Raw genomic sequence first — 26,197 nt, 5'->3', positions numbered from 1 at the left:
GAAATGTTTGCCACTTTATATCAGAGTCAAAGGGAATAATTTGTATATTTTAAAGTGAAGTTCAGTGATATTATTTATTATCTTGTTAAAATGTAAATAAATCCTCAGATGCACAGCATCTGATTTAGCTAAGCCGCTCAAAGTGCAAATGTTTGTATCAGTGGGATAAGATGTAGCGTTTGCAGATATTAAGTCTACTTTTTTCTTTTTTTCTCTGAACATTTGGGAATAGATTTAGAGTTTGACTTTAACTTTTTGCTTTAGAGTGCTTTCCCAGTCTCATAGTTGTTTCAAAATTAACCAGATTGACCAGCAGATTAAACCAATCATTATTTTCCTTAGGAACTATAGACTACTGTAATCTGCCAGCCTTCTTTACTCCTGATATGAACATTTTCGGTACGAGTTATTTCAAAGTTGAAACTCAGCTAAAAGGAGTGGGAGTAAATCTGACTAGATTGTTAGTTTTCCACCAGCTAGGGATTTATTTACTTTTCAACAACCTTACAGTGATGTCACATCTCCCTACTGTCTGCAATAAAACTGTTACTGATAAGGATTTCACAGGACTTCTCTTGAAACGTCTGAGCTGACCCTTTGGGGTCAACCATCAAACCCATTAATCACTAAATGCAACAAACAGCTTAGAATCTTGATTCTGCGGATATTTAGATTTTCATAAAAACAATATATGAGTGGAATGCTGTTCAACTGCAGAGCTGTGTAACGCCGACTGCTCTCTCCAACACACAGAGCCTCTAGTCGCTTTCAGTCCTAAGAAAAAATAATCATCACTCTCAAAAATACTTCTTAAAACTTCACAATAAATTAGCACAATTTTTAAACAATCTAAAACATGAGAGTAGATGGGCGTTTTTCTCTGCTGGGATGCTGGAGTCAGCTGTTTATGATATGAAAAAAGACATTTATGCATTACGGCATGTGTCTACATTTTCAAGTGTGCAAAAAATAAGAAAAAAAAAAAAAAAACGAATCAGCTAAAATATACTGCAATTCTCTTTAGCTGTGTTTTATTTATAGACCCTGCTGTGTTTATATATTTTCAGCGATAAACAGAGGGACATCTCTGTAAATTTTGGGTTTTTTTTTTTAAACGGTTTTGTTTTAATATGAACATTTTATTAGTAATTCAGTAGTTTAAAAAAAAAAAAAAGAAATGTTTGTAAGTTTGTTTAATGTCCTTCAGGCTGCAGGCATCACAGCTTTTCTGGAAACCTTCAGACACAAACTCAAAGCCTATTGCTCTTTTTGACTGTAAGAATGTGGATATTTTTGCAGCGAATTTCTTCTTTGTTTTATTATTTGTTTGTTTTTCAATGCCTTAATAAAGAAAACAATTATGCTTAGGATAACAAATTCAAATATTGTCAGATAATCTCCTAAACTATTCACAGAAAAAAAAACAATAATAAATACATTTCCTACCCAAAATCCTTCGAAAGTGAATATGCGACATGAGTCGTCTCTCTCTCTCTTACAGGCTGAACTCATCGCTGGATTTAAGATGCTGTTCATATTGCATTTAAAGGAATAGAGTGGTGATGCAGCCGCAGGTCAGTTTTCCTGACCAGGACACATTAACTGGACCGCTGGATGAATTTACAGTAAAAGCTTGTGTGAGCCAGCAGGGGAGGAAGAAATCTTCTCTACATCTCGGGTAAGTACAGACTCATCAGTATGAGTCAAAGATTTGCTCCTCAATGACAGAGTTTTCTTCCGTTCCTCCCTCCCTTCCTTTTTTCTTTATCAACGCCAACAGATTTGAAGAGATGACAGCCGACGACGACGACGAGGTGAGAAGTGCAGTCAGATTCCTTCATGGACGCGGTAACGGTTGCCATGGTTTTTCGCAATACCACTCATGCTTTAAACCGTAATTTCTGATCTCTGTTAGCTGTTAACGTATCTTCCTCTAATCAGAAAATCATTGCTCTACTTCGTAGTGAAAATTACCACAACTACAAGCTTTCCCATTTTTCCTCCAGAAGAAGAACTGATGTTGTGGTTTGTTAGAGTAGGATCGACCAGACGTTTTCTCGTTCCAGAATGTGTCCTGATTTCTTTAGGTTTGTTCCATGAAGCAGTGCGTTAAATACTCGCACATCCAGTTTGTGCCTCCAATTTACTTAAATTGTATTTAAGAAAAATACAAAAGCCATGACGCCATCATCTGTGCTTTCCAAACTTGTTTGACTTTCGTGACTTTGGTGGAGGTTCTGAATTTGAACGAAGCAAAAACAAATCTCTTTATTACAACATTTAGGAAAATAGGATTCATTTTGGTAATTTTGAGTGACCTTCAGCGACAAAGAGTGTTTCCACATAACTGTAGATTGAGAAACTTTTTATATTTTTTGCAGCCTACATAAATATTGTTTTTGTTCTTTGATCCAATTGTTCATTACGTCTGAAAATTCCCCTAAATCACGCCAACCTCGTTTCTCAGGCTCACTTTAAGCTACTTTTTACATACATAAATCTTGTGGCTTTCACCGTTTGTCAGCTGTTTTAAAATTTTTTTTTTTTCAGTCGCCAGGTATTGTTTAAACCCTCCCTCGTCTTTTCCTTTCTGTAGGCGCAGCTTGGCTTCTACACCAGCCACTGCAGTTCCTGTGCCCTCCAAACATGCCCTCATCCGGTAGCTGCAGTCCTCAAGGAGCGCACAGCTTCAGCAGTTTAGCAGGCCGAACCCCTGCAGAGGGCATCACGGTGGAAGAGAGCGAAAACCCGACGTGGCAACACGACGCTGTTTGTACTTGCTCATTGATTTATTGCACTTTAGTGTAGATCTAATCACTGGATGTGAGAGGACAGCAATTTGGATATGTCTGAAGACTGCAAATAAATACTTTGTTGTTATTAGAAATTATATATATATATATAAAACGCTTATTTTGTTTAATAATTTCTTTGTCCTTCCTTGTGTAAAAAAAAAAAAAAAAAGCTAAAATACACAGTTTCATTGAAGACGATCAATACTCGAGTCTTTATTAAATGTTGGCTTCTACGGACATGCTTTGTGTCGGTCCAATCCCACCAGAACCGAAGCTCTGCTGCTATTTTCTGCAGCTCCATAATTAACAGATGGCATTTTTTGTGTACGTCAGGCATGCATCATCTCCCCGATCACATAATCAACCCCCTACTACTCCACTCCCGCCCGCCCCCCTCCCCCCTCCCAAGCCTCCTCCACTGTATTGCTGACTCATTGTCATAGCCCCTGAATCTGCTGCCTGTCTGCATATCTCTGCCTCCGCTGCTGCTGCTGCTGCCTCTTCAGCACCACAGACCCGGACCAGATGGGGCTGCCCCGGCTCGTCCTGCGCTGTACGTTTATCTGTGTCTCGTTACGCCGTAAACAGCTGACTGCCCAGCGGGTGTGATTGTTGTAAAAAGTGTCATCGTGTATTTTATTTATTTATTTATTTTTTTTTTTTAGCCGTGTTAGCTATTTCTTTGCTGTAAGGTCTTATAGTAGCCGTTTGACTGAAAACTGTTTACATCAAGGGAAATCTTCACACATATTGCTTGAAAAAACTAAATAGTTTGATTATGTAATATGTTTTATAGTGAAGTCCAGCTACACACAGCATGCTGGATCCTCCTCTGTGTTTTAGTGCAGCGTTTTCTGGTTTCATGGTTGTTTTTGATGCTGGAACGTTCAGACAGCAGGTCAGCGATGACATGAATGGCACTCCGGGAGATCTATCAACTATTCCTACATTTTTGGAGAAAACAAAACACGTTCTATAATTTTGCTTTAAAAAAAATTGAGAAAAAAAACAAAAAACCCCCTGCATATTTCTCTGTGTATCCTAGCTGTCGCTCTTTGGAGCAGACCTTTTAGAGTGAAGTTTTTGTGAATCTGAAGCTGTTTTAATGATTCTCAGCCAGTAGAAAACTGACATTTTAATATTTGAAACAGTGGAAGCTTTTGGAAGCAGGCATTCATTTACCAGGATCAGTAAATAGTTATAATTCCTTATGGTGCATTTTTTTATTGTCTGGACATGAAACTGACAGATGTTCGTTTTGCTTGTTTTCTTGAGTGCCAATATTGTCTCACGACTGAATGACACCCTGGGCGGTGAGCCATATTACCCATATAGAACAGAGCCACCAGTGCAGGTTTCCTCTGATTATGGAAACATCATTACAGACACTGATCTACAAATGAATGTGTTTTACCCTTGTGGGGTTTTTTCCTCAGTCTACAAGCAGAGCCTTCTCTTCATTATTTTGTCATGTATTTTATAACTCTTCACTACACATCTCCTGGTTAGCCTAAACTCTTCCAAGTATTAAAACAAAGTTTCAGTAACTTTTTAGTGACGTGATCGTCATTGTAACGTTATCCAACCTGATTAAAAGCAAGTAAAAAGGGCGAGTTGTCTGGTCATTTGTGTATTTTTTGATGCAATAATTCTGGCTAATGCCACAGATTAACAGGACCGAATGAATGAATGTAAATTCTCCATTCAAGTACAGCTTTTGTGGTAATTAAGTTGAACTTTTAGTCAGATTTTTGCCGTTACAATAAGCAGCATTAAGGAATAAATTGCACTCAATTTCTGTAATATCGCCTTGAAAATTATTTTCTGTGATTTGTTACTTTTTTCTTCTTGGTATAAAGAGGGAGAGGCTCTTTCTTTCTCTCAGGGGCTGCTCAAAATGGGAAAGACAAGAAAACTTGCCATTGAATTGATGAAGTGTACCTGGACTGTAACTGATCGCTTCATCAACACACAAAGTGGTTTTGGTTAGAAACACAGGATGAAGTGGGAAAACGTGGACCAGTTTCTGTTCCAAAGTCCATAAGAACCCTGTTAGAGTGAGCTTTTTGAAATACAGGCGTGTTTTGGACAGAAATCAAATGGTCTCTGCCAGAAAACTTACAGAAAATGAGGTACATGGCCAAAAAAGCCATCAGATCCAGAATGCCGCTGCCCATAGTCTCACTAAAACCGGAAAATTAGTGCAGATGACCTGAGTTTCAAAGTTTGGCTCCCTGTAGCTCAGAGAATAGCCTTTAAAATACTGTTGGTTTATAAAAATCACTGAACGGCACCACAATACAGTTTGGGGCAATTGAAGACGATCTGTTTTAAGGTTTTAATGTGGATGCCACTGTGCATCCACATTAATTTTGAAAAACTTTGAACTACCCACCAAATATATCTGATATTGTGTCCATTCACCAGGAAGACTGCAGAGCTGCAAACCAAAGTACAGAACATGCTCTACTTACTGCAGCGCTGCCACCCTGAGGGGAAAGAAGTCACGTTTAATTAAAAGATAAGTTTGATGAGCATTTAGGTGAGCAACTAAACAGGACTAGGAAATGTGCCACCTAAAATATCGTGCTATTAAAGTCATTCGCCGTCACCTTGTAACTACTGCAGAGGCAAAAACTATGAGAGGAAACAATCTGCCTCCTAGTGGCAACCAGAAGAAAAACATCAGATTGATCTTAATTTGGATAAAACTTCCCCGGATCGCCTTCAGACGGTGCGGCACACTTTAACGGATAATATTCAGGATTAGAACAAAACATTAGGGAATCACAAGCTCTTGAGTTTTCAGTTTTATTTAAGGTTTATTTTTTCCAGACCTGCAGAGGACAGTTCATTTCCGTTAAGCGCCTCAAAGTTGCCGTTTTTTTTTTCTCCTTGCAACATCATGTTAAAAACCCACTGAATGACGACTGTGTTGATTTCTCCTGGATGAATTTGTTCATCTTTGTGAATACTGTTAAATAGGGAACAGCGAGGGAGAGATGGTGGGAGGTGGGGAGGGTGTGGGGGGAGGGGGGAAAGTAGGGGGCAGGGGGCAAGAGAGAGAAAAGACAGAGCGAACACGAATCAGAATTAAGACTTCAAAAAAGGAGGAAGAAAAAAAAAAGGCGGCAGTCGGAGAGGTTGATCTCATTTCTAAAGGCTGAGGGCTCCTTGATTTATTACTACGGTACTCGGTACGGTCTTTGCAGCACCTCGCTTTGGGTCGCGCGCTTGCATACAGCTGCCGAGGGTCGCATGAGAAATTGCGTAACTCTCAGCAGTCGGTAACGCTCCGGCTTCGCTCTCTCTCTCTACTGCTTCTATTTTTAAGGCCTCGTTTGAAAGCCCTCGTGGATCGAACGATGGGACCCGCTGACCTCTTTACTACCCTCGTTTTGATCTCTTGACGTTTCCTCTTCCATCTGGTCACTGGCCGCCCACCCCATCTTCATCTGGTGGCTGTCCGTGTTAGGGCTAGCTATTGTAGGTACCACACAGTGGCACTGTGAGTAAAGAGTCTAACCCTAGTGCTCAGGATGTGTGCCATGATTTCCCACAGCCCCTGGCTCCCTGCGGTAAGGCACTGCTCTATCCTCTGATACAGAGGTTCAGCAAAACTCTCCCTCAAGCAGAACGCGGGGGGCCCATGGGAGCCCCTTTACTAAAGAGAGTATGAGCCAAGTGGCCTCTGATGCGGGCCATTTGTGTCCGTACCCAACAGGGAGCCCATGCATAGCCTGTGCCCTAAACTCCTGCAGCATCTGAAAACGCTCTCCAACCCGATCTCTCTTTTTCTCCCCCCCCCACTCTTCCCTCCCTCCCTGCCCTTAATAGTTTATAAAACCCACTCTCGTGTAATTCATCTCTCTCTCTCTCTCTCTCACCTCGACCGATCCCCAACGAGGCTGTAAGGTTGAACCGCTTCAGTCTCCTGCTCAGACGGGGCGGGGCGGAGCAGGAAGGGGAGGGGGAGAGTGAGCGTCTTTGGGGCAAAGCTTAAAAGAGTAGATTCACAGCTTGCTTCATTCCTCAAAAAAAAAAAACTAATCATGACTTCAACTTTCCAAAAAACACAAATGTTATCATGCTTAATTATGTTATTTTATTCATTTTCTTTTATATACGTTTAAAAAGACCTCACTTCTGCTAATTTGTTTCTTTTGCCAGTTTGTGGAGTTAGCTCGTGTGTCACCGCTGGGCACTTTAATGCTCTACTGATTCTTGTGCTTTCTGCTAGACGGTAAAGCTGCACAACAAATCCCACGTTACGCCCAGAACTAGGTCTAAAGGGGTGGCGATGGCGGCAGACGAAGGGAACTGGATGACTGTGCGCCACAAACGAAAACAAAAAACCAAACAGGCCTTCAGAGTAGACACAAAGGAAGGAGGAAGAGAACAAAGAAGAAAGCAAGTTTGTTATTTTGTTAATTTTTCATACTCTGCAGATTGGTGTGTATTGCATTGGGAGAGAAGGGAGAGGGGGACAGGATGAGTGGGTACAAAGTGGGGTGGGCGAGGTGGGGAAGAAGGGAGGGGTGGGGTGGGATCGGATGTTTGCTCCAGTCTATTCAGTGGCGATCCACAGCGGCACTCTGTAGTAGCTCTGTGGCGGGCTGTCCTGGGGGTCTGAAGGCGGTCTGGAAGCCTGGTGGAGGGGAGTGGAACTGACCGGTGGGGTTGGCTGTGGGAGGGGGCAGGTAGGGAGCCCAGCCGCTGGGGGCTCTGTGGTGGAGGGGGAGGTGGCCGTCGAGAAGGCCGCTGTGGAGGGGCTGTGGGGGGGCGGGCACCGCGGAGCTGGCTGGACCGTCCATCTCTGTTAGCGCCTGCAGGGACTTGAGCCAGTGTGGCGGGTTGTCGTCTTGGAGACAGTCTAAACTGCTGCCGGCCGAGGCGGGGATGCCTGCGGTGGAGAGACAAGAGACAAAGACGCTTCAGACTTTCGACTGGAACAGAAAAGCCAGTCTTTTCAGTCACGCATTTTGAAGAAAGACACAAAATATGGATGTGCAGATTTTACAGACTCGTCTGGGGTTGGTGGCAACTTGAGGAATATGAACATCCAAATGATTGACCGGTAAAACAGGAAATGATGTCATTTCCTTTAACCAGAGATTTTTTTTTTTTTTTTACACCAATTCTGTTTGGGAAAACAAAAGATGAGCAACTTGTTACACCTTCTTCTGAGACAAGCATGAAAAAAACAATATATATGAACTAATCAAACTTGGACCAATTATAGATTTTACGGAAGATTTTCTCAGTTTGCCTCAAAATATCGTTAAGCTCTCATCTCCTATTGTGGGTTTATTCTTACAAACACACAACCGATCAAAGCCGTCTCTTGTCTTACGACTGGAAAATTTGATCACTGACAAAAACAAACAAACAAAACAAACAGTAATGTCGCAGAAACCAGCAGAACTGAATTAAATCTGTAATTAATGAGATGTTAATCACATAAATGAGTTTGCATTTATCGTATTAAGTGAGATACTAGTGGCCCAATTTGAAGATGACTTCTGCTCTCAAATCTAAACTTTTACATCATTTCCATTAATGTCAGGCAGCTGGGAAAACAGCTGAAACCAAGTTTTTAACATACAATTTGTAAAATAATAATAATCAAGAAAAGGCTTGTCAGTTTTTCTCCACTTTCAAATCAAGGCTAAAAGTCACCTGCTTAGAGTTGCCTTTGATTCATAACTGGAACATCGATCAATATGTTTAATGTACATTTACTTGATGATGGAATTTGAAGAAATGTATTGTTTATTGCTCGTTTCATAATTATTATGTTTTTATGGCGTAAAATCCCTTTGAACTGCCTTATTGCTGAAATGTGGGCTTGACTTACAACATGTGACCAGAGTTTAGGTCAAACTGCAAGAGAAAAAGGGTTTGTCTCTTTGTTAGGGTTGTGAAAGAGACAAGAGGTTCTATTTTTAACGCAGGTGATTAATCTAAAAAGATTTTAATATTCAATAATACAGATTAATGGTTTTACCTATGTGGACCTAAAAGCTGCTCTCATAGAACGTAGTTCAAAGCAGCGCTTTCCACGGCCTTGTGCTGCGGTCAAATGCAGTTGCAAACACGAGTGAAAAGACGAGGAAAGAGAGTCAGACTGGTGTACAATGAACGTTTAACCCTCCATGCAACGGTCAATTATCCTTCGCCAGAACTCAATCAGTTTATAGTTTACATTTCAAACCATTTTAAATCTCATTTTAAACCTTCCTGAATATTACAACCTAAAAACCAGAGATGTTTGCTTTGAAACAATAAAACACTTTCTTAAACGAGAGTTTTCACATCTCCAGCTGACAAAGCCGAGCACAGAGATTAATCACAGAGCTAGAGTGTGATTAATTAGATTAAACGTTTTAACAGATTCACAGCGCTACTCTTTATATATAATGCATAGGATTATCTGTTCGGAAGTCGAGTCCAGCCGATGTTTTTTTTACCTGTGATGATAGCAGGATCCATCCAGCTGGCCGTGCTGTCCCAGCTGAGGCTGTGTGAAATGCCTGCCGGCCCCGCCGGCCCACCGATGTGGTTAACACTGTTGGAGGACGAGGAAGATGAAGAGGAGGAGGAGTTGGGGAGGCCACCGAAGTTGATATTGATGTTGGGCAGAAGAGCTCTCAGTCCGTCCTGCCACTCTTTCACATTTAGGCCGTCTATAGAGCTGCTGTTTTCTGCAGGGCAGGACAAGAGGGACACCGGAAAAAACAATCAATACTCGCTAATCAAAAACACCCATCTTCGTGTTGAGCAGAAGAGTTTGCGTGTTGCGATATTAAATGTCTTTCTGACACGTCTCGTCTGAATTTTGTCTCAACACGCACTAACTCTGCATTAAAGCAGCCTGACTGGTACCTGAGATGGGGATCCCTCCCAGCCCCGTGTTGTGCTGAGGGGGCAGATTCAGGTCCAGGATGTTACTGTGTGAGGCAGCACTGGCTGAGTGGTTCAAGTGTGCAAGGTTGTTTCGTGTGGGGATGCCCATCCAGGGGTGTCTGGTGGCGGGGGGCTGCTGCTGCTGCTGACCGGCCTGGCTGTTGTGGCCGCCGGGGAAACTGAAGGAGCTGTAGAAGGCTCTGTGGTGGAGCGGGTGGACGCGCGGCAGGCCACCGGGGAAGTGGTGGGATGTGCTGAGATTGGACGGCGGCAGGCCCGGACCGTGGCCGCTCCCCGGCGCGAGCGGCCCGGGAGACGAGGGGCTCTGATCCTGAACCGATAGCTCCTTCTCTATCAGGTCGGCCAGAGCCTTGCGGGTGACGTCGAAGGGGTCGAAGCCCAGGTCGTCGTCCTGCTGTTTGCTGGAGGAGCCGAAACCGAAGGCCGCTTGCCAGTCTGTTGAGGAAGACACTGGTATTGTGTCTTCCGAAGGAGAAGAAGGTAGTTAGTTTGGTTACCAGATGCCGACGCTTTTAATCAGAAAGGTACGTTTGCATTTCAACGAGAGTAGTTTTGTTTATTTACTGCATCTCCTTTGACAGTCCAACAGCCACTGTGTTAGGAAGACAGAGATGCAAAATAAAGCATTTGCACAACTAGACAGTGTTTTGTAAAAAAGGACCTTTTTTCCACATTTCATCACATTATAACTACAAACGTTAAAAGTATTTGCCATGTGCAGGGATTTCTTTTCTGGTTGGTCAACACAAACTAGAGCAGCAGAAGAAAATTTTATGGTTTTCAAACTTTTTGTGCAGCGTATATTTGTGTTCACACAACAATACCTGCCCATCATTCTCAACAAAACACCAAAAGCTCAAACAAGTCTATCCTCTCTTATTGTCACAGACTCTGCAGCTAATTTATATCTGGATGCCATGAGCCAAGTTTAATTGTAGCTAGTGTTTAATGTCCTACTGGAAGGTGAAAATCTGACTGCACTGTGTCAAACCAACCAAACTCTTTGAAAAACCTGTTCCTCCCCCTCGCATGTGGAGGCACCGTCCTAAGAATCACTGAAGGAAACAACACAAAAACCTCTGATGAAGCAACTTCCTTCTTCATAAAATGTAAACACAAATGGTGCAGTGTCAGATTTTAGCGGTGGCAAGTTTTCTCATTTGTGTTTGATAAAAGACCATGAGCCATTTCTCCTTCTAGATTAGAAGCTAGACTCACTCCGACTGTCCTTTGTTTTTCTCCACACATTCAGCATGTTGACCACAGAGTTTAATTTTGGTTACAGGACCGACTTCTTCTCCTTACAGTTGTCATTTTCTCCAATTGTGGCAAATTGCAGAGTGGGACTTTTTATAGCTTTTCTTCCTTCCAGATTCTTGGAACCCACAGGTAATAGTTAGATTCTCCTACCTGAGCTCTGGATCTCTGCAGATTGTTCTGTTTTGTGTTGGACAAAATAAAATCCCAACACTGAAGTGTGTGGTTGCAACACGACAAACGTTAACACATTTAATTGTTTTAAAGGTTTTGCGTAGTTGAACAGTAATTTTTAGCATGCGACTTTAACGCCCTCAAAAGTTCAATGAAAAAATTTACAAGATATTTAAGCTACTCGATACCTGATGTGAAGAGTATCTGTGGTTCTGGTGTCATGGGCCAGTCGGAACTGCCGCGGGAGGAGCTGGGGAAAGGGGGCAGGCCAGCGGGGAGAGGGTTTGGATGTCTGAAGTTACTGTTGTCTGAAAAAAGCGACTGGGACTCTGCCGCAGCACCCTCAAAGGGCGAACGGGCCGAGAGGTCCGACATGCTGATGGGCACCACCAGGATGGGTTTCGTTAGACCCGGGGGAGGGGAAGGGGAGTCACTTGTGGGCATCTGCAGAATGAGAGGAAGGCGAAACACTTGTAAGAGATGTGACTCGGTGGGATTCGCTTCGGATCAAAGGAACAAGGTTGCTTGCTTCACCTGTTGTAAAGTTTCTCCATTGACCATACCGATTGATTCTGGAGGTTTGTCATTGGGACTGCAGATAGAAATTGTGATAACGGATTAGAAAAAAAAAAGAAAAGTTTACAGCAGAACAGATTGGTTTGAGGTGTCTCCATTACCTATTACTGTCACAGTTGGAGGAGAAGGGGGATAGGGTGGGACGCTGGCCTGGACCCAACTCTGATTCTAGCCCATCTGAATTACTAGCTTCCTGGTCTAGATAGTCTAACAGCGGAGGGGACTTGCGGTCTTCTGAAAGTCCGTTGGCCAGTTTGTTGTGCCCCGACAGCGTCGGCCAGCCGTCTTTACCGTTGCTACTGTTAGTTCTGTTATAAAGAAGGAAGAAAAAAGAAAAAATTTCAACCATCCAGCGCTACGCTGGGAGAAAGCAGCACAGCAGATAAATGAAAACAGGTCTAACCTCTGTGTGGAGTTGGGTTTACTCTTTGACTTTTCTGTTCCACAAGCTGGAGGTTGTAGAAAACCAGGATTTATTTTGTAGAGGTCTTGGAGGAGTTTCTGCTCGTACTCTTGATGTTTCCCCGCCTTAGTACAAGTTCAAGATTAAAGAGATGAATAAAACAAACATCACTTTAAGCAAGAAATCTTAAAAAAAATAATAAATTAACACTTTACATATTTTAATAAGAAAACCGTAACCTCACCTGCATCTCCTCTTTAGTAAAGCTAGCTGCTTCATCCCCCAACTCATGTAGATACATACAATCAGGTTTGGGGCATTGCATACTTTTGAGGAAGTAACTGCAGTATTTTGTTGTGCCTAAAGAAGCCTGTAAAGCGAGAGAGAGAACCAAATCCTACTGTTAATGCACAAGTATTACAATATGAAAAAATATATACAGCTCTGGAAAAAATAAAGAGACCACTGCACTGAACCCCATTGAAAACCTCATGGTTATTCCAACAAATATTGTTTGACCATTTCTCATTTTCGGCAAATAAATACTAAATTTCTGCGAGGAATTTCAGAGACATGTTGTCAGTAGTTCATAGAATAAAAGAACAATGTTCATTTTACTCAAACATGTACCAATAAAAAGTTAAATCAAAGAAATGGATAATTTTAAGTGGTCTCTTAAATTTTTCCAGAGCTATGTATACATATCTGATGATGATACAACTTCTGATTACATTCAACACGTAAAATGAGAATTTTAAAGACCCACAGAGGGCAGCAGAAAACCCCTGGTTTACCTTGAGTGTTCTCCCGTCGACGACCACATTGTTCACACACTGTATTGCTCTTAAAGCGTCTTCGGAACGGATGTAAGTGACATAAGCGCTGGCACTGGGCCCCTGAACGGCAAACAAAACAAAAGCAAACAGATTAATCAAACAGACCATTCACGGCTGTTTTAGGCTCATGTGATACCAACATATTGACTCAAATGAAACCTTTGTATTTGTTCCCGACTTATGACACAAGTCGCAGTTTGCTTCCAACTGATCACAGATGTATTCGTAAACACTGAAACTTCAAGTCAACCATGATTTATTCCTCACCTGTGAACCTGCGTACGATGTGCTGTTGTTGATGACAACTTTATGGATTTTCCCAAATCGCCCAAAATACTCTGGTCGTTTTAGGACCTGTGGGAAAAAAACCCAAAAAAAGAAACAACACTAAATGTGTGATTTATGCTGTCAGTTCTTTCATAAACACGCTAACCATTTACAAGAAATTGTGTTCAGTGAAAGGAGAGACCGGAATCTGACAATTTTCTCTTCACCTTCAAATTAAAAACAGAAAATAAAACAATTTTTTTTCCCATTATCAATTTTTAAAGATATCAACCAGCTGCATTTACTTTCAAGGTTTATACAGTAAAATTCAAGCACTTTTCAAGCAATTCAAAAGGTAACTTTTCAAATGTTTCCAGCAACGCAAATGAACTAAAGAAGACAGTTTCAATGCATCATTTTATGATATCATTTATTACTGTCATTAATGCTGTCATTAAAATTGAAATGTCTCTCACACACACACTATACACCTGACTGATCCAAGAACAAAAGACTAATTTAACAAAATTAAATCCCCCAATTTCAATAATGTTATTAAATGTATAAAACATAAGACAATTTTTTATGTCAATGATGCAGACATTGAGCCATTAGGAATAATAAATATTTACCACATTGAAACAATCCAAACAAATCGTGTTAAGGTAAATGACCTTCCTGCTTAAATTAAATGCTTAAACAATATACAAAGAAAGTTGCAAAAAAAAAAAAAAATCTTTAAAAACTGCTCACACCAAGTTTTCTGGTATTTGTAATAGAAATAATTTTGGTAAATCTGACCTGAAACAAGAGACGATTGGTCTCAATAAATCACAGACAGTGAGAAAAAAATGTTTGTCGTTTTTTTATTCTGCATATGACAATATCTGGTTTCAACTGTAAATAACATTTTCCCAAATTTAGACTTTTAATCAAGCATCAGATTGTACAGATAAAATATCAATCACTTTCAAGGACTTTATACAGAAATCAAACATTTTCCAAACCTTGAAACTCAAGCCTTTTGAAGGATTTCAAGCATTAGTAGGAACCCTGTACTTTGATACATTTTTGTTATTTTGTTTTATTCAAAATTAGATAAAAGTAATGGTGTTGATTCATGAATTGTCAAATCCCCTCAACTTCTGTTGGATTAAAAATCATGTGGGACTGTTTAATGGTTCTTGGGGAAAAAAAAAAAAAAATCTGATATGACAAGAAATCAGTACCAGCAAGGAAGATCCTAATAATTCAGTAGGACTGGCGACTTTTTTCTTTTTTTTTTTTTAGTATGTGACAAATGTAACAGAGCAACTCTGGCTTATTACACATCCTCTCCCCAGTAAAATGTTTAACCCAGCATTAAGGCACAGCATATTCACTTAAGCCTGTAAAGCACTGTACTCACTTCAGGATCAGCGAGCCGCTGCGACAGCCCCACCACAAACACCAGGTTCCTCTGGACCACTCTGACGCTCGCCAGATGCTTGCGATTTTCTGTCACCTTCTGCTTTTTCTCGTTCTGTTTCTGCTTCTTTTCATTCTTTATCCTTTGGATTTCCTCCTGTGACAGAGGCTTGTACACGGCGGGGTCCTCTGGGTACGGCTGCGCGACAAACAGAAATCAGATAGTGATTTATGGGGAGCGGAGAGTGTATAACATGATGAACTTAAGGAAGAAAAAAAAAAGAAAAAAAAAGAGCGTATGGGAGCACTAAACAATCCGTCCTGCAGATGAAATTCTCTCTTGTGATAAATCTCTTTGCGCACCTTTCTGCAGGCGGGGCAGAGGCCGTTCTCGTCTGTGCGGATGCGGTGCCAACAGAAGCGGCAGATCTGGTAGCCACAAGTGCAGGGGAAGAAATTGACGTCATCAATCTCCAGTGGCTCCATGCACAGAGGGCACTCCATGGGGTCGTCCTTCATTTCAGGGCTGTGGGACATCCTATTGCACGGCGACGTTGAGTAGTACTGGAGCTGGTCACAGAGCACAGGGCTACGAGGAGAGAGGAGGAAAAAAAACGTACAGGAACTCCATCTGGATACAGCTTAAAAACAGCCAGTATATGCTGCTTAAAAGTGTTTATTTGCAAAGGAAATATTAACTACTGGCTAGGGAAGTTTAATGGGCGCTGGGGTAAATGTTGTAGTCTCCATTGTGAGATAAATTTGTGGTGAATTTGAATGATTGTGTTCAACCAGAAAAGCTGACTAATCTGCAGTCTTCTCCAGAACAGCATAGTGTATTTAAGCTTTTGTCTTTTCAAACAGGAGGTGCGTAGATGGCATGAAACTTGCCAAAATGTTCATCATACCTATATCTGTGTATGCAAAAATTAGATTAAAGTACATTTTTGTACATTCAGTATAAGGACAAATGCTCACAAGGGAAAGCAGACACAGTTTGGTCACTCCAACATACGTAGTAGTAAGATTTAGCATCCTCAGGAAAATAACAAGACAGAGCAACAAATGTGTGCATGTGCCATTTGGAGAGAAAACAGCTTTAAACCTTTACACTATTTCATTTACAATAATAATAAAAAAAAACAGACCACCTTGAGTAACATGAAATCAGCAGGTGATGTTGATGTCAAAGCGACAAAGATCTACTCAATTTGCACAGTGCTGAAGTGGGGAAAAAAACCCACACGGGGCTAAATATTTCATGTAGCAGTCTTGATAAAACTGGAGTATCAACTGGGAAACAAACTTCACAAATAAAACTGTTCAGAAACACAACGTCAGCAGAAGTGGATGCACAACTATAAAGCGATCTACCGGCAACATTTCAAGGCCGGAGGTCATCAGAAAAAGGGACCGAAACGACAAAGAGGTTTAATACATGGAAACTGTGTTTTAGGGGGCCTTCCCTTTGAGTTATTCTGAAATAGAAAACAACACGCCGGTCTGCGCGTCTTTGGAAGCGTCGATACGTGCAAGTCACTGAATGCAAGCAGACCCGAAACAAGTCTTTCTCTCCTCTTTGCGGTATTGCTAATACAGCCAACAGCTTCACATTTACAGATCAGCTAAAAGACAGGACAGGAAGCTGAGAACTTCTGTTGTCCCAAAAAGTAAGAAAAGTCAACCTCCATGGATTTTCATTTAAATTTGATTAATTTCTGTAAGCGGCCCTTGAGTGAAGAAATCCTTTAACAGTGAAAATAAGGCAACTTAGAGCGTAAAACATATACTAGGACAGACTAGGACTAGGACGTACAGACGACATAAGCAGTACCTTTTCTTTTTTTTTTTAAACTTATATTAGTAGCAGGTCAATCAAGTCTTAAAGTGCTTTTGTCCAGCATTGTTCAGGCTTTTGAATGAATTTTTAAGCTCCAGTTTAGAACTGAAAAGCTGCATTTCAAAACTCTTTCAGCTAAATCACAGCAATTAAACTCAGAATGCAGTTCAACAGGAACTTCTTACAAGAGAAGCATTGGCCCCTCTCTTATTGCACAACAGACAAATTGTCTTTTCAGACTTAGAAGCCTCTGTTTTATTTAGCATAAAAATACAAATAAAAAAATCACCAGAGATGTTGCTGTGTTTGAGTTTTCAACTGAGATGCTAATGTAAACAGATGCTCATGTAGAGGTTGAATATTAAAAGTGCTTTGCTATTAACAGCTGGTGCCAAAATAACCGCTGCATAAAAGAAAATACATATAGAAGAGGAAGCGTGAGAATATGTCCGTGTGATTTTACAGATGGGCCAGGTTATAAAAAGTTACAATTTTAAAATGATTTTAGTTTATGTCACACATTCACTACAATTTAAAGTCATTAATCAGATGTGAAGTCCTAGAGTGACCAGAGGTTTTTTTCCTTCTTCTACGAATCGCATGCGTCACATAACGGGACAGTACTCCCCTTCCCCAGCGCGTTACCGCACACTGCTGGTGAGCTGGATGAAACAAGTCTCTTACACAACAGAGACAAAGTCGGGTGTCTGGAAATATCTGTGGCTGCCAAAATCCTGAACAGTCAGGGTGTGTAAATAAAAGAAGGGCAACCCATCACCGTTTTGGGGGTAATAGTGATTTAAGACAACAGCCGGGGAGCTGAAAGCATGCCGGTCTGCAACTGGGAACCTGAGACGACAGTCGAATGTTAACTCTTTGAGGAGCAAAATGGCAAAAATGTGCAATAATCTTCACAATAAGCACATTATTACACACACCTCCATATTTAGTTAGCGTTTATCCAATAGTTTTGCTTGAATCTATACTAAATGTTACCGATAACATTTTTTTTAAATAGTTGTAACTCCTGTTATTTTAGCACCAAATCCAGTAACTGATGCGTTCCCGTTTCAAATAAAAACAGTATTTTTTTTTTTCTGTAACTATCAATGATGGAGTGGTATTTTTACTCAAGGTTATACTCTGAGAATCTCATACTCGCCCATGCCTACTCCAACATTGTGCAAAAAATAATGCAACAACGAGGTTATGTAATAATTATGGTAGGCCCAGCTGACATAAACAGAAGCTCTCCCTGAGAGAGCATTACATACATCTGAACATGAATTTTATTAGGCAACTAAGGCAATCTGAAAGCATTATCTGAGGATCTGAAAATCCCTTATCGGTCTCACTTCACAGCACAGTGACATATATGTGTATATACATCAAGCAAAAGCCATTGTAACGCTGGCGGGGTTAGGATTTGCTGAGGGGACTTCAGCAAATCCTGAAGCCCCTTCAGGATTTGTCGTTGGGTGAAAACGACTGTGTCACATCATCAAAAAACGAGCTAAAAACAGAACTGAAGCATTTAGGTGTTAATGCGGATGTTGTAAACATCTCTCGTGGGTTGACAATGCCTGACACGTCATAATACACGTTAAAAGGAAACGTATAACAAGAGAGTTCATTTATACAGAGGGAAAAAAAGAGAAAGAGAGTGAGTTTTTAGCAGATGAACACCAGCGTTGGGTCCTTCGTGACAACACCACTGCCAGCAGACTCACTCTGTGACCAACCCGGACCGACAGAAGCTAAACGGGAGGAAGTTAATTTAGACGAAACGCAAACATTTCGGATGCTTTGGCAGCGGTCCGCTAATAAACACATATTTACAAGTGTATCACCATCTCACTGGCTCGATTATAAAGTCAAAAAATACACAGATTTAAACCCCGGTGGGCTACTTTACAGGCTCTGTCAGAGACTAACTCTGTCTTTGGATCTGACGTTATGACAGATGTTATTTGACTAACGTTGAGCTAAGCTAACATTAGCTACGTTTTGGTAAGAGAAGCCGGTCTGCCTGTTGGCGCGTATCCAGCTCGACTGCAACACTAGTCACAAAAACAATTCACAGTAAAATTTATTCCAACCTAATATCGACATTCGCGAATAATGAGAACATGACATGACGTTACAGGGCGCTGAAAGTGACAGCTTGGGTAATGCTAACCGCTTAGCCTGCATGCTAACATTATCACCAGAAATGTACGACGCGGCCTATAGAAGCTAACAGTGAACCCCTGGCCTTATAAACAACTGACATTGGTCTGAGGATACACAAATTACCTGGACAGTGATTCGCTGGGTTTGGAAAAAAGCTCCAATCACTTCTTAAGTTTGAAACGAAGCCACCTATCTTTTATTCGCTGGATGTAGGATGAAACCCTACTTGGCTAACGTTAGCGTTACTTACCCTGTCCGTATTTAGCTTAGGATTCCACTCCAAAGGAGTCACACCAAACTGGGCGGGGGCTGCAAGCCAATGTACCTGAAACGGTGAAATTTCTAAATATGGTAACTTACGATAGCGGTAATCGTGGGTTTCTGTTCTAATCGGGAGGCTGTAAAGATGTTTTGCCCTTTCTTTTCTTGGTATTGTTAAGACAAATTACGCTCAAACCACCATCTTAGCTAGCATTATAGTAGGGAGGAGGGAGTGGGGCAAGTATTCGGTGCCATTGAGTTTGCGCCGATACAGGACGGAATTATGGGAAAACGAGTTTTTATATTTTACACGCCCATCTACATTCAAAGCAGTAAAATAGTAGCTATGCAATGTAAGGTAGGTTTTTTTTGTTTTGTTTTGTTTTTTTAGCAACAATACATTTCTTTGAAAATAACGTACATGAAAAAAATTATTCCAAACAACTGTTCACCTGGACTACTTCCTTATCAAATGCCGACACTGGTTAGAATTATTATTATGTAAAAACATGAGCTCCATACCAAATGTTTATTGTTGATGTATTTCTGAGGAACTGTACAATCAACTGTATCAACAATTTTAACTGATTCAAGACATTCAGTTACAACAGCTTTACACTGTTCTTTGAGTTTCTACAGGAACATGTAGCTCTAAGTTTAATAATACTAATACTACTACTAACAATTATAATAACAATAATAATATACTTTATTGCACATGAGTTTGCACAACAAAACATCATTTTGTAAATATATGCTTTCAACCTTAGCAAAATGTGACGTTTTTATAATTCTGTATCCAAATATGCCTAATCATGTCTGTCTCGTCTTGTTCGCTAGCATGTCATTAGGCTGTAAAGAGAGGGATCTTTGACCATTCCTCTACACAATCTGTCGTGGTTATTCAGAGTCCAGAGTCGTTTCTGGTTACTCTGTTTCTCGGTACTGAGGTGGTTCTATGTTTTGGATCACTGTCTTGCTAAAACAAACCTGGCCTGCCTTCCAAACAAGTGGATTGTATGTATATAAATACCCTAATAGTTAATATTATTAGAAACCAAACTTGAAATTGTGAGGTAACAGAGTTAAAAAATAAGCAAACTCTCAGAAAATTCAAAGTACCTTCACGTATCTTATTATGGAATAATAAAAAGGTAACAGACACATATGGATAAAAAAGTTATGAGAAAACAAGTTCTATGGTCAAAAGTCATAACAGTTCCTTGAATAATAATTGTGAGACATGAAAAAACACAACAAAAACTCTGGAATTTAAATCTCAGTCGAGCCAAACAAAGCCCGGCGTGGGCCATTTTGGTGCCTGGACTTTGCTGGGATCCACAGAGTCTAAGGTGAGTGTTGGTGAGATGGGATGTGGCGATGACAGGGACATCCTCGCAGCCAGGAGGCCCATCCGAACGCAGCTGTCTGTGTCTTTTTTCTGAAGAATCCCTGCCATTAAAGCACCTGCAAAACTGCCAACACAGCAGGAGCAACAACTAATTATGAATAAAATAAAAACAAAGTTGAAGTGGAAGAACGATAAGTAGGGCTGGGTAGAGTTTGTGCACCTGTCTCCTGCTCCTGACACATTCATCGTCTCTTCTGAAGTCACGGTCAATGCTGGGTAGTGTAGCGCACAAAGCTGCCGCTTCTGCAAATCCAAACCCAATAAATAACATCCTCGGTGTTGATGTTGCAAATGTCATCTTCATTATAAAATTGCATTTAAAAGGCGCGTACTCTTTTTTGTTTCCTCGGCTGCAGGTCAACTGAGCCTGCTTCGTGCTGGCCACACAGCAAAACACCGTCAGCCCCAAGAGTCACCACCAGACAGTGGAGATTCTCCAGAAGAGGGCGTGAGAGAGCCACGGCAACAGTCAGGATCTCATCAAAAGAGGCAGGCAGCTCTGGCAGGAGATCAACCACAACCTTATAGCTACCATCAGATAATGTGCCTTCTTCACAAGAACTCTTAGCCGTGACTGGTGTGGGAACTGAGGGAGCTTGTCATTCGCAAAACATGCAAACGAAAAGAAGGGGAACATCTGCAACTTTTAATGCCGGTGAAAGATAAAAGGTTACCTTCAGGAACCGTGAGACCCAGAGTTTTGTTCATCATGCGCAACTCTGCCAGGTTTGGAGATGAATAGGACAAAGACTTCCAAGCGTCTGAGAGGAAAGGCTTACAAGCCTTTTCTGCATCTGTTGGTTCATACCAAACTGTGACAAACACAGAGATGACTGTTTTAATAATGGCAAAAGTGTCCGTTTCATTTATTGGGCCACCATCTCTGCTCCGTATGCTTACTGTTTAAGTTGTGCTTCCCAGCAAGAGAACAGACATAGTTGATGGTGGAGACAGGGATGTTTCCATCAAGGCACACAAGTGTGGTGGATGAAATCTGTTTTTCAAACTGTGAAACCTTTCAAGACAATTTAAGGATAAATAGTTATAGTCCTAACAGCATTTTTGAGGAGAAATAATAATAATAATAATTAAAAAAAAAACTGATATGGTGTGGAGTTATTTCAAGAATTTATCAAACAAAAGGCTAATTTAAAAGACAAAAAAACAAACAAAAATAAATAAATAAATAAAAAACCCTGATAGAAAACTTGCTCTTGAGTAAAATGCAGGCAAGTTATTCAAAATACAAGATGAATAAACAGTCAATTTCAGTTTTTAATAAGCCAAACACAGATTTTTAGACATCAATTTTTGCAAAGGATCTAAAAAGGATCACATCACAATCTGCAACACCCACCACAATGGGACCCTGGCTTATGTTTAAAAAGTATAAAACTAAAACCTTATTTATTTTACATTATTATAATATAATACAATAAAGAGAGCCAAAAACTTTACTTTAAGTACATCTACTAAGCAAGAAAAAAAATCCTGTCTCATAGTGTAATTTTTATTTATTTATTTTTTAAGTAAAAGTGCTACTGTTGATACTTTTGTCTGACTAAAGCTCATGGTTCCTCTTAGTTTGTGGTGCTGGTATGACAAGAGCCTCCCAAATTACTTCTTTTTTGCATTTAAAATGGTTTCTAAGGAAACTTGCTGAACCCAGTTTGTGCTGCCGTTCTCTATCAGAAAGATTGAGAAACATTTTTCTTTATCACATTTAACATCCTGCTCTGCTCACCGTGCACGGTGGCAGTATGGGGTTTCAGCATGCTGAGTGATCTGTTGCTAAGGGAAAGTTGTAAAAAAAAAAAAATGTTCAAATACATTTAAGAATATTTAGAGAAACCATTACCTAACAATGATGCTTACTGATCTAATGCTACATCAAAATCTGAGGAAGTTTTCAGGGAATGATGCCAGGTTTCATTAGATTATTTATTTATTTTTTTTAAACGATCAGTAAGGCAGCAGGAACTCACATAGCCTTCTGTAATTTGCTGATGAATGTCCATGTCCCCCAAGCCAAGACTCAGCTCCCCATTGTTGTTGATAACAGCGCAGTACGTTGCTGTGTTCTGCTTCTCCAGTCTGGCCACACCACTTGTGTTCTAAAAGTAAGTTAAAAAACATTGTGTTTTTAATTCGTATTCAAGAGTCCGACAGTACTGACTTTTAACTAGCTGTTAATGTTGCCCTACCATATGTTTACAGTGGTTAAAAACCGCATCGCTGTTTGCATCAGCTCCAGTGACGGAGATGAACAGCGGCGTCTTTTCCAACCTACTCAGCGAGTCTTGGAGGAAAACACAGGAGATAATACGTGAGAGACAGTCAGACGTATTGACGAGAACGTGATCAGATAAGGAAAACCAACCAGCGATGTTCCGTCCCACGCCCCCAAACGACTGACAGACGCTTCCTGAGTTTGTCTGTCCAAACTGTGAGACAAAACAGATTCTTAGAACTTATTTTTCCTCCGCTGTATTTGAGATAGATGCGTGTCGCGATGCTTACATGAAGTGTTTTTGTTTTCCCTTTGGCAATAAAATCAACATTTATTCCTCCTATGACAACCTGTGCAAGAATGCAGGTCTTTATTTGACTCCTTCTTGATTAAAATTTTAAAAATACACAGAAATGTTTTATACTCACAACTTCTGAGTCATTTGGGGGTTTTCCAGGATGCCGAGCTTGACTTTTTGATCTTTTTTCACTCGTCTGCTTTGACAATGCACAGGCTATCTGACTGCCGACTTTAGCATTGTTGTGAATGAGAGCAATGTCTAAACATGACAAGTTAAAGGGAATTTGGCATAAGTCACGATTTGATCTAGAAAGCTAATAATCTTTCATATTGTTAAGGCCATAATCTTTATGGCATCTTACATTTTCCACTATCTGGTAGTGGAAACATCTGATAGTGTTTTACACTATCGGAAATAGAGAAGAAAGATCTAGAGGTTTGCAAAGGATACTGGCCTGGAGGGACTTTCCTTGAGTCAACTCGTTGACCTTTTGAAGAACAAAAGGTGTTACGTCTCTGCCCGTAATGCCTTCAGAACTGAGAAACCAGAGAGACAAAAACAAAGAGATAAGCAGACGTCGACATGCAGGAAACCAAAAATAGACTTTACGTAAGTAAATAAGTAAAAGTTTTATTTGAATAAAACATTTCCCAAATGAAATCGAAAAACGCTTAACAAAACACAGAAGAAAAGCACATCAAACGTATACGTCACATTAATTGAAAGCTTTTCTGTACATGTATATTTTTAGCGGCGTTTTAAGACGTCAGTCGAAACTGGGTGCAACGACCTGAAACAACAGAGTTTTACGGGTCTTAAACTGAGCACGTGGCGCCAACAACAAACACTGATCAGCGGATCCCAGCATTTTGGCAGAAGACGTCGACTTGACCAGGTCAAAAATATTTTGGGGGTGCTCTGCTGGTCGATCACCATGCTACCCGAACACGACCACATATGAGAGACGTTCTGTACCCGACTGCTGTCACTGCAGTTTGTATGGCCTCCTGTATCTGCTGGCCAGTGGCTGCATGCTCCTCTGGGATGGGCACTGCTATCAGGAGGCCACTTTGAAGACCCAGAGACAAAGTGCTTGCTGGAAAAACCAAGCAGACGGACACATAAGCAACGTTACTGTATCTGTGTAATATCTGCAAACTGGCTGTCAAGTCGAGCTAAGCGTACATTTCGGTCAGAAGATCACATCCCGTCGTCAAAACGACTGTGACTTTAATTTTGGTCTTCTAACGATGAACCGCTCTTTTTCCACTGCTGACTGACTATTGGACAAACTCATTTAATTACTTGTAAAAGCGAGAACGCACCCGTGGATACATTTTATCATCATCATGACTTTCAATGTTTAACGGAAAGCCGATTTATTTCTACAACATATTACCAATGAGCTCTGCAGCCTCGCTAGGATTGCGGACGTTACACGCCGAGGAGAATCCACTGTTTGGAGCGAAGAATGCTGGGAAATCTTTAGATTCACCGTAAGTTGCAACACACACACCCTGTGTCTCCTACAGACAAGTAAGGAAAGAAGTAAAGGTTAATCTTCAGCCACACATTACAATCACAGCTATGAATAAATATTATGCTACAAGTCTGCTGAACAGAACAGAATAATGCATATTTTCTCACGAGGAACTCCAGGGTGCGACCGATGTCCAGGATAGACTTGACCCCGGCAGAGACGACAGCGACGGGAGTTCTGCCAAGCTCTGTTAGATCTGCACTGACGTCCAGACCTCAAGAAGCATCATTTAGTCAAAATAGCAGGAATAAATGCTTTGCGTTTGATTCGACTTCACAGTTAGACGTCTCAAACACCGAACCAAATCAGACTTGGAGATGTTTTGATAACTTAATCCTTCCAGACAGTTTAACAAACTATCGCGAGGTTTTCTTTTTCCGAAAAGAATTTTAATTTAAACTAAACAACAGGTGTGTCAGAAAACAGCACATATCCTTGTCAAAGGATGTAAAAACACTATAAGCTTATTTTTGCAGTAAAGTATAAGTTAGCTCACTGTTCTGTCCATCTCTGTGAACTCCTCCGATGCCTCCTGTGACGAAAACAGGGATCCCAGCTCTGTGTGCTGCAATCATTGTGGCTGAGACCGTTGTTCCCCCGGAGAGACCCTGAAAAACGGTGACAAACATCTGAACACTTTCAAAATAGCAGTAATTACAATAGATTAATAAAAAGTCAAGATGTTTCCAGAAGCTCATACACACAATGCCTTGCAAATGTATTCATAGCCTTAGACTTTTTCACGTATTTTGTAGAATTTTATTGGGATTTTACATCAACCAAAAGTAGCATTTTATGGTGATGTGGAAGGAAATTGGCGTAGTTTTGTAAATGAAAACATACAAAAGTGCTCAGTGCTAAAATCTTCAGACTTAGTTATCATTCTCCTGCCACTTCACCTTTATGCATTTTTATTCTTCTTCCACAAAACATCTCTTAAAAAATACGTCAATGTTCGTCGTTGTTATGTCACAAAATGTGAAAACGCTTAGGAGACTTAAATAGTTTTCTGTTTGGGATTCAAAAGTAGCATCCTCACTTTGCTGACGACATAAGGCAGATCCCGTCGAGACACCTTCAGGGGCCTTTGGGATCGAGCGAGACGGTCAAGCTCGTTTGACGTCAATCCGACGAGGATTTCCCCTTCAACGACGCCGATCGTGGCGGGAGTGGCTCCTTCGGCTCGCACGATGGCCTCCACCTCCTTTGCAGTGCTGAACAGAAGCAGCAGGCGAGCTTATCGTTCATGTGTGAAACTCATCCTGAAAACTTTAAACACCTGATAAGTGTTTTGGACTTGGCGTCATACTGGGTACCTCAGGTTGTGCGGGTAGGGCATGCCATGGGTGATAATGGTGCTCTCCAGTGCAACCACCGGCTTGTTTTGTGCCATAGCCTGAGACACAGACGGATGAACTTTGAAATGGGAATCTGAAAGAGAAGAGATAATCAGCATTGCCAGCCTGCAGCAAGCAATGCAGACCATTTCTGAGTTTAACGTGGAAGCGTGTTCACCTTTGCTCCTCGCAGGGCTTTGATAGAGCCTCACTTCTCTTCTGAGGATGAACTGGAAGGCTCTCTTCAGGACCCTCATTCTGCTGAGATTTTTGTGATAAAACCTGACAACATGCACACTTTGAATTAAGCAGTCTAAACTCTTACTACAGCCAGTTTCATTAAATCAAGTTTTTAGGCAGCCGGAGCTCAGATTTTAAACCGATTAAAAAATATCACTCCAACCTATAATGTTACTTTTCCCCAAAGTTACAAATTTAGCTGTTGTTGCTGTTGAGAAACAGA

The 26,197-nt window shown here is 40.9% G+C and overlaps 3 protein-coding genes across 5 annotated transcripts in view; 1 reads left to right on the top strand and 2 right to left on the bottom strand.

Annotated features, from left to right (window-relative positions):
* The window catches only part of LOC103465813 (shaker-related potassium channel tsha2-like), a 28,575-nt gene extending 24,170 nt beyond the window's left edge, over positions 1-4,405 (top strand). The window contains exons 3-5 of the transcript XR_014087835.1: positions 1,502-1,678; positions 1,781-1,814; positions 2,597-4,405. The gene's annotated coding sequence lies outside the window, so the exon portion shown is untranslated. The remainder of the gene's footprint in view (positions 1-1,501; positions 1,679-1,780; positions 1,815-2,596) is intronic.
* Positions 4,406-5,592: 1,187 nt separating this feature from the next.
* Positions 5,593-19,173, bottom strand: cnot4a (CCR4-NOT transcription complex, subunit 4a). 2 transcript variants are annotated; one of them, XM_008410985.3, is made up of 13 exons: positions 18,905-19,173; positions 15,006-15,231; positions 14,644-14,841; positions 13,236-13,322; positions 12,927-13,028; positions 12,377-12,502; positions 12,133-12,257; positions 11,831-12,037; positions 11,688-11,745; positions 11,342-11,597; positions 9,681-10,184; positions 9,266-9,499; positions 5,593-7,698 (listed from the first exon to the last, which is right to left on the bottom strand). In XM_008410985.3, the coding sequence occupies exons 2-13, from the start codon at positions 15,177-15,179 to the stop codon at positions 7,367-7,369; spliced, it is 2,403 nt and encodes an 800-aa protein (XP_008409207.1). In that variant the 5' UTR covers positions 15,180-15,231; positions 18,905-19,173; the 3' UTR covers positions 5,593-7,366. The 2 variants fall into 2 exon arrangements, with proteins under 2 accessions (XP_008409207.1, XP_008409208.1); XM_008410986.3 differs by having other exon boundaries at positions 19,015-19,173.
* A 732-nt stretch (positions 19,174-19,905) lies between these two features.
* LOC103465818 (uncharacterized) lies at positions 19,906-26,106 on the bottom strand. 2 transcript variants are annotated; one of them, XM_008410988.3, is made up of 18 exons: positions 25,913-26,101; positions 25,714-25,828; positions 25,437-25,611; positions 24,894-25,005; positions 24,505-24,611; positions 24,257-24,383; positions 23,833-23,953; positions 23,308-23,393; positions 22,985-23,115; positions 22,847-22,906; positions 22,707-22,770; positions 22,531-22,625; positions 22,312-22,440; positions 21,227-21,341; positions 21,001-21,138; positions 20,659-20,825; positions 20,487-20,569; positions 19,906-20,390 (listed from the first exon to the last, which is right to left on the bottom strand). In XM_008410988.3, the coding sequence occupies exons 1-18, from the start codon at positions 25,989-25,991 to the stop codon at positions 20,195-20,197; spliced, it is 2,100 nt and encodes a 699-aa protein (XP_008409210.2). In that variant the 5' UTR covers positions 25,992-26,101; the 3' UTR covers positions 19,906-20,194. The 2 variants fall into 2 exon arrangements, with proteins under 2 accessions (XP_008409210.2, XP_081464020.1); XM_081607894.1 differs by having other exon boundaries at positions 25,714-26,106.
* Between the last annotated feature and the right edge of the window lie 91 nt (positions 26,107-26,197).

This window comes from Poecilia reticulata, chromosome 6 (genome assembly GCF_904066995.2).
Source record: "Poecilia reticulata chromosome 6, P_reticulata-male-v2, whole genome shotgun sequence".
Taxonomy (NCBI): Eukaryota; Metazoa; Chordata; class Actinopteri; order Cyprinodontiformes; family Poeciliidae; genus Poecilia; species Poecilia reticulata.
This window is presented reverse-complemented; position numbering and strand designations above follow the sequence as displayed.

Bases quoted from the DNA above. Each gene is read 5' to 3' on its own strand.
- cnot4a (XM_008410985.3), bottom strand. From the start codon at position 15,179: ATGTCCCACAGCCCTGAAATGAAGGACGACCCCATGGAGTGCCCTCTG. The intron at 13,029-13,235 runs GTGAGGAATAAA...TTTGCCGTTCAG, and splicing joins CATCGTACGCAGGTTCACAG to GGGCCCAGTGCCAGCGCTTA. The intron at 12,258-12,376 runs GTGAGGTTACGG...ACTTGTACTAAG, and splicing joins TTACTAAAGAGGAGATGCAG to GCGGGGAAACATCAAGAGTA.
- LOC103465818 (XM_081607894.1), bottom strand. From the start codon at position 25,991: ATGAGGGTCCTGAAGAGAGCCTTCCAGTTCATCCTCAGAAGAGAAGTG. The intron at 23,954-24,256 runs GTAATATGTTGT...TGGTTTTTCCAG, and splicing joins CGAGGCTGCAGAGCTCATTG to CAAGCACTTTGTCTCTGGGT. The intron at 22,907-22,984 runs GTGAGTATAAAA...ATTCTTGCACAG, and splicing joins CCCCAAATGACTCAGAAGTT to GTTGTCATAGGAGGAATAAA.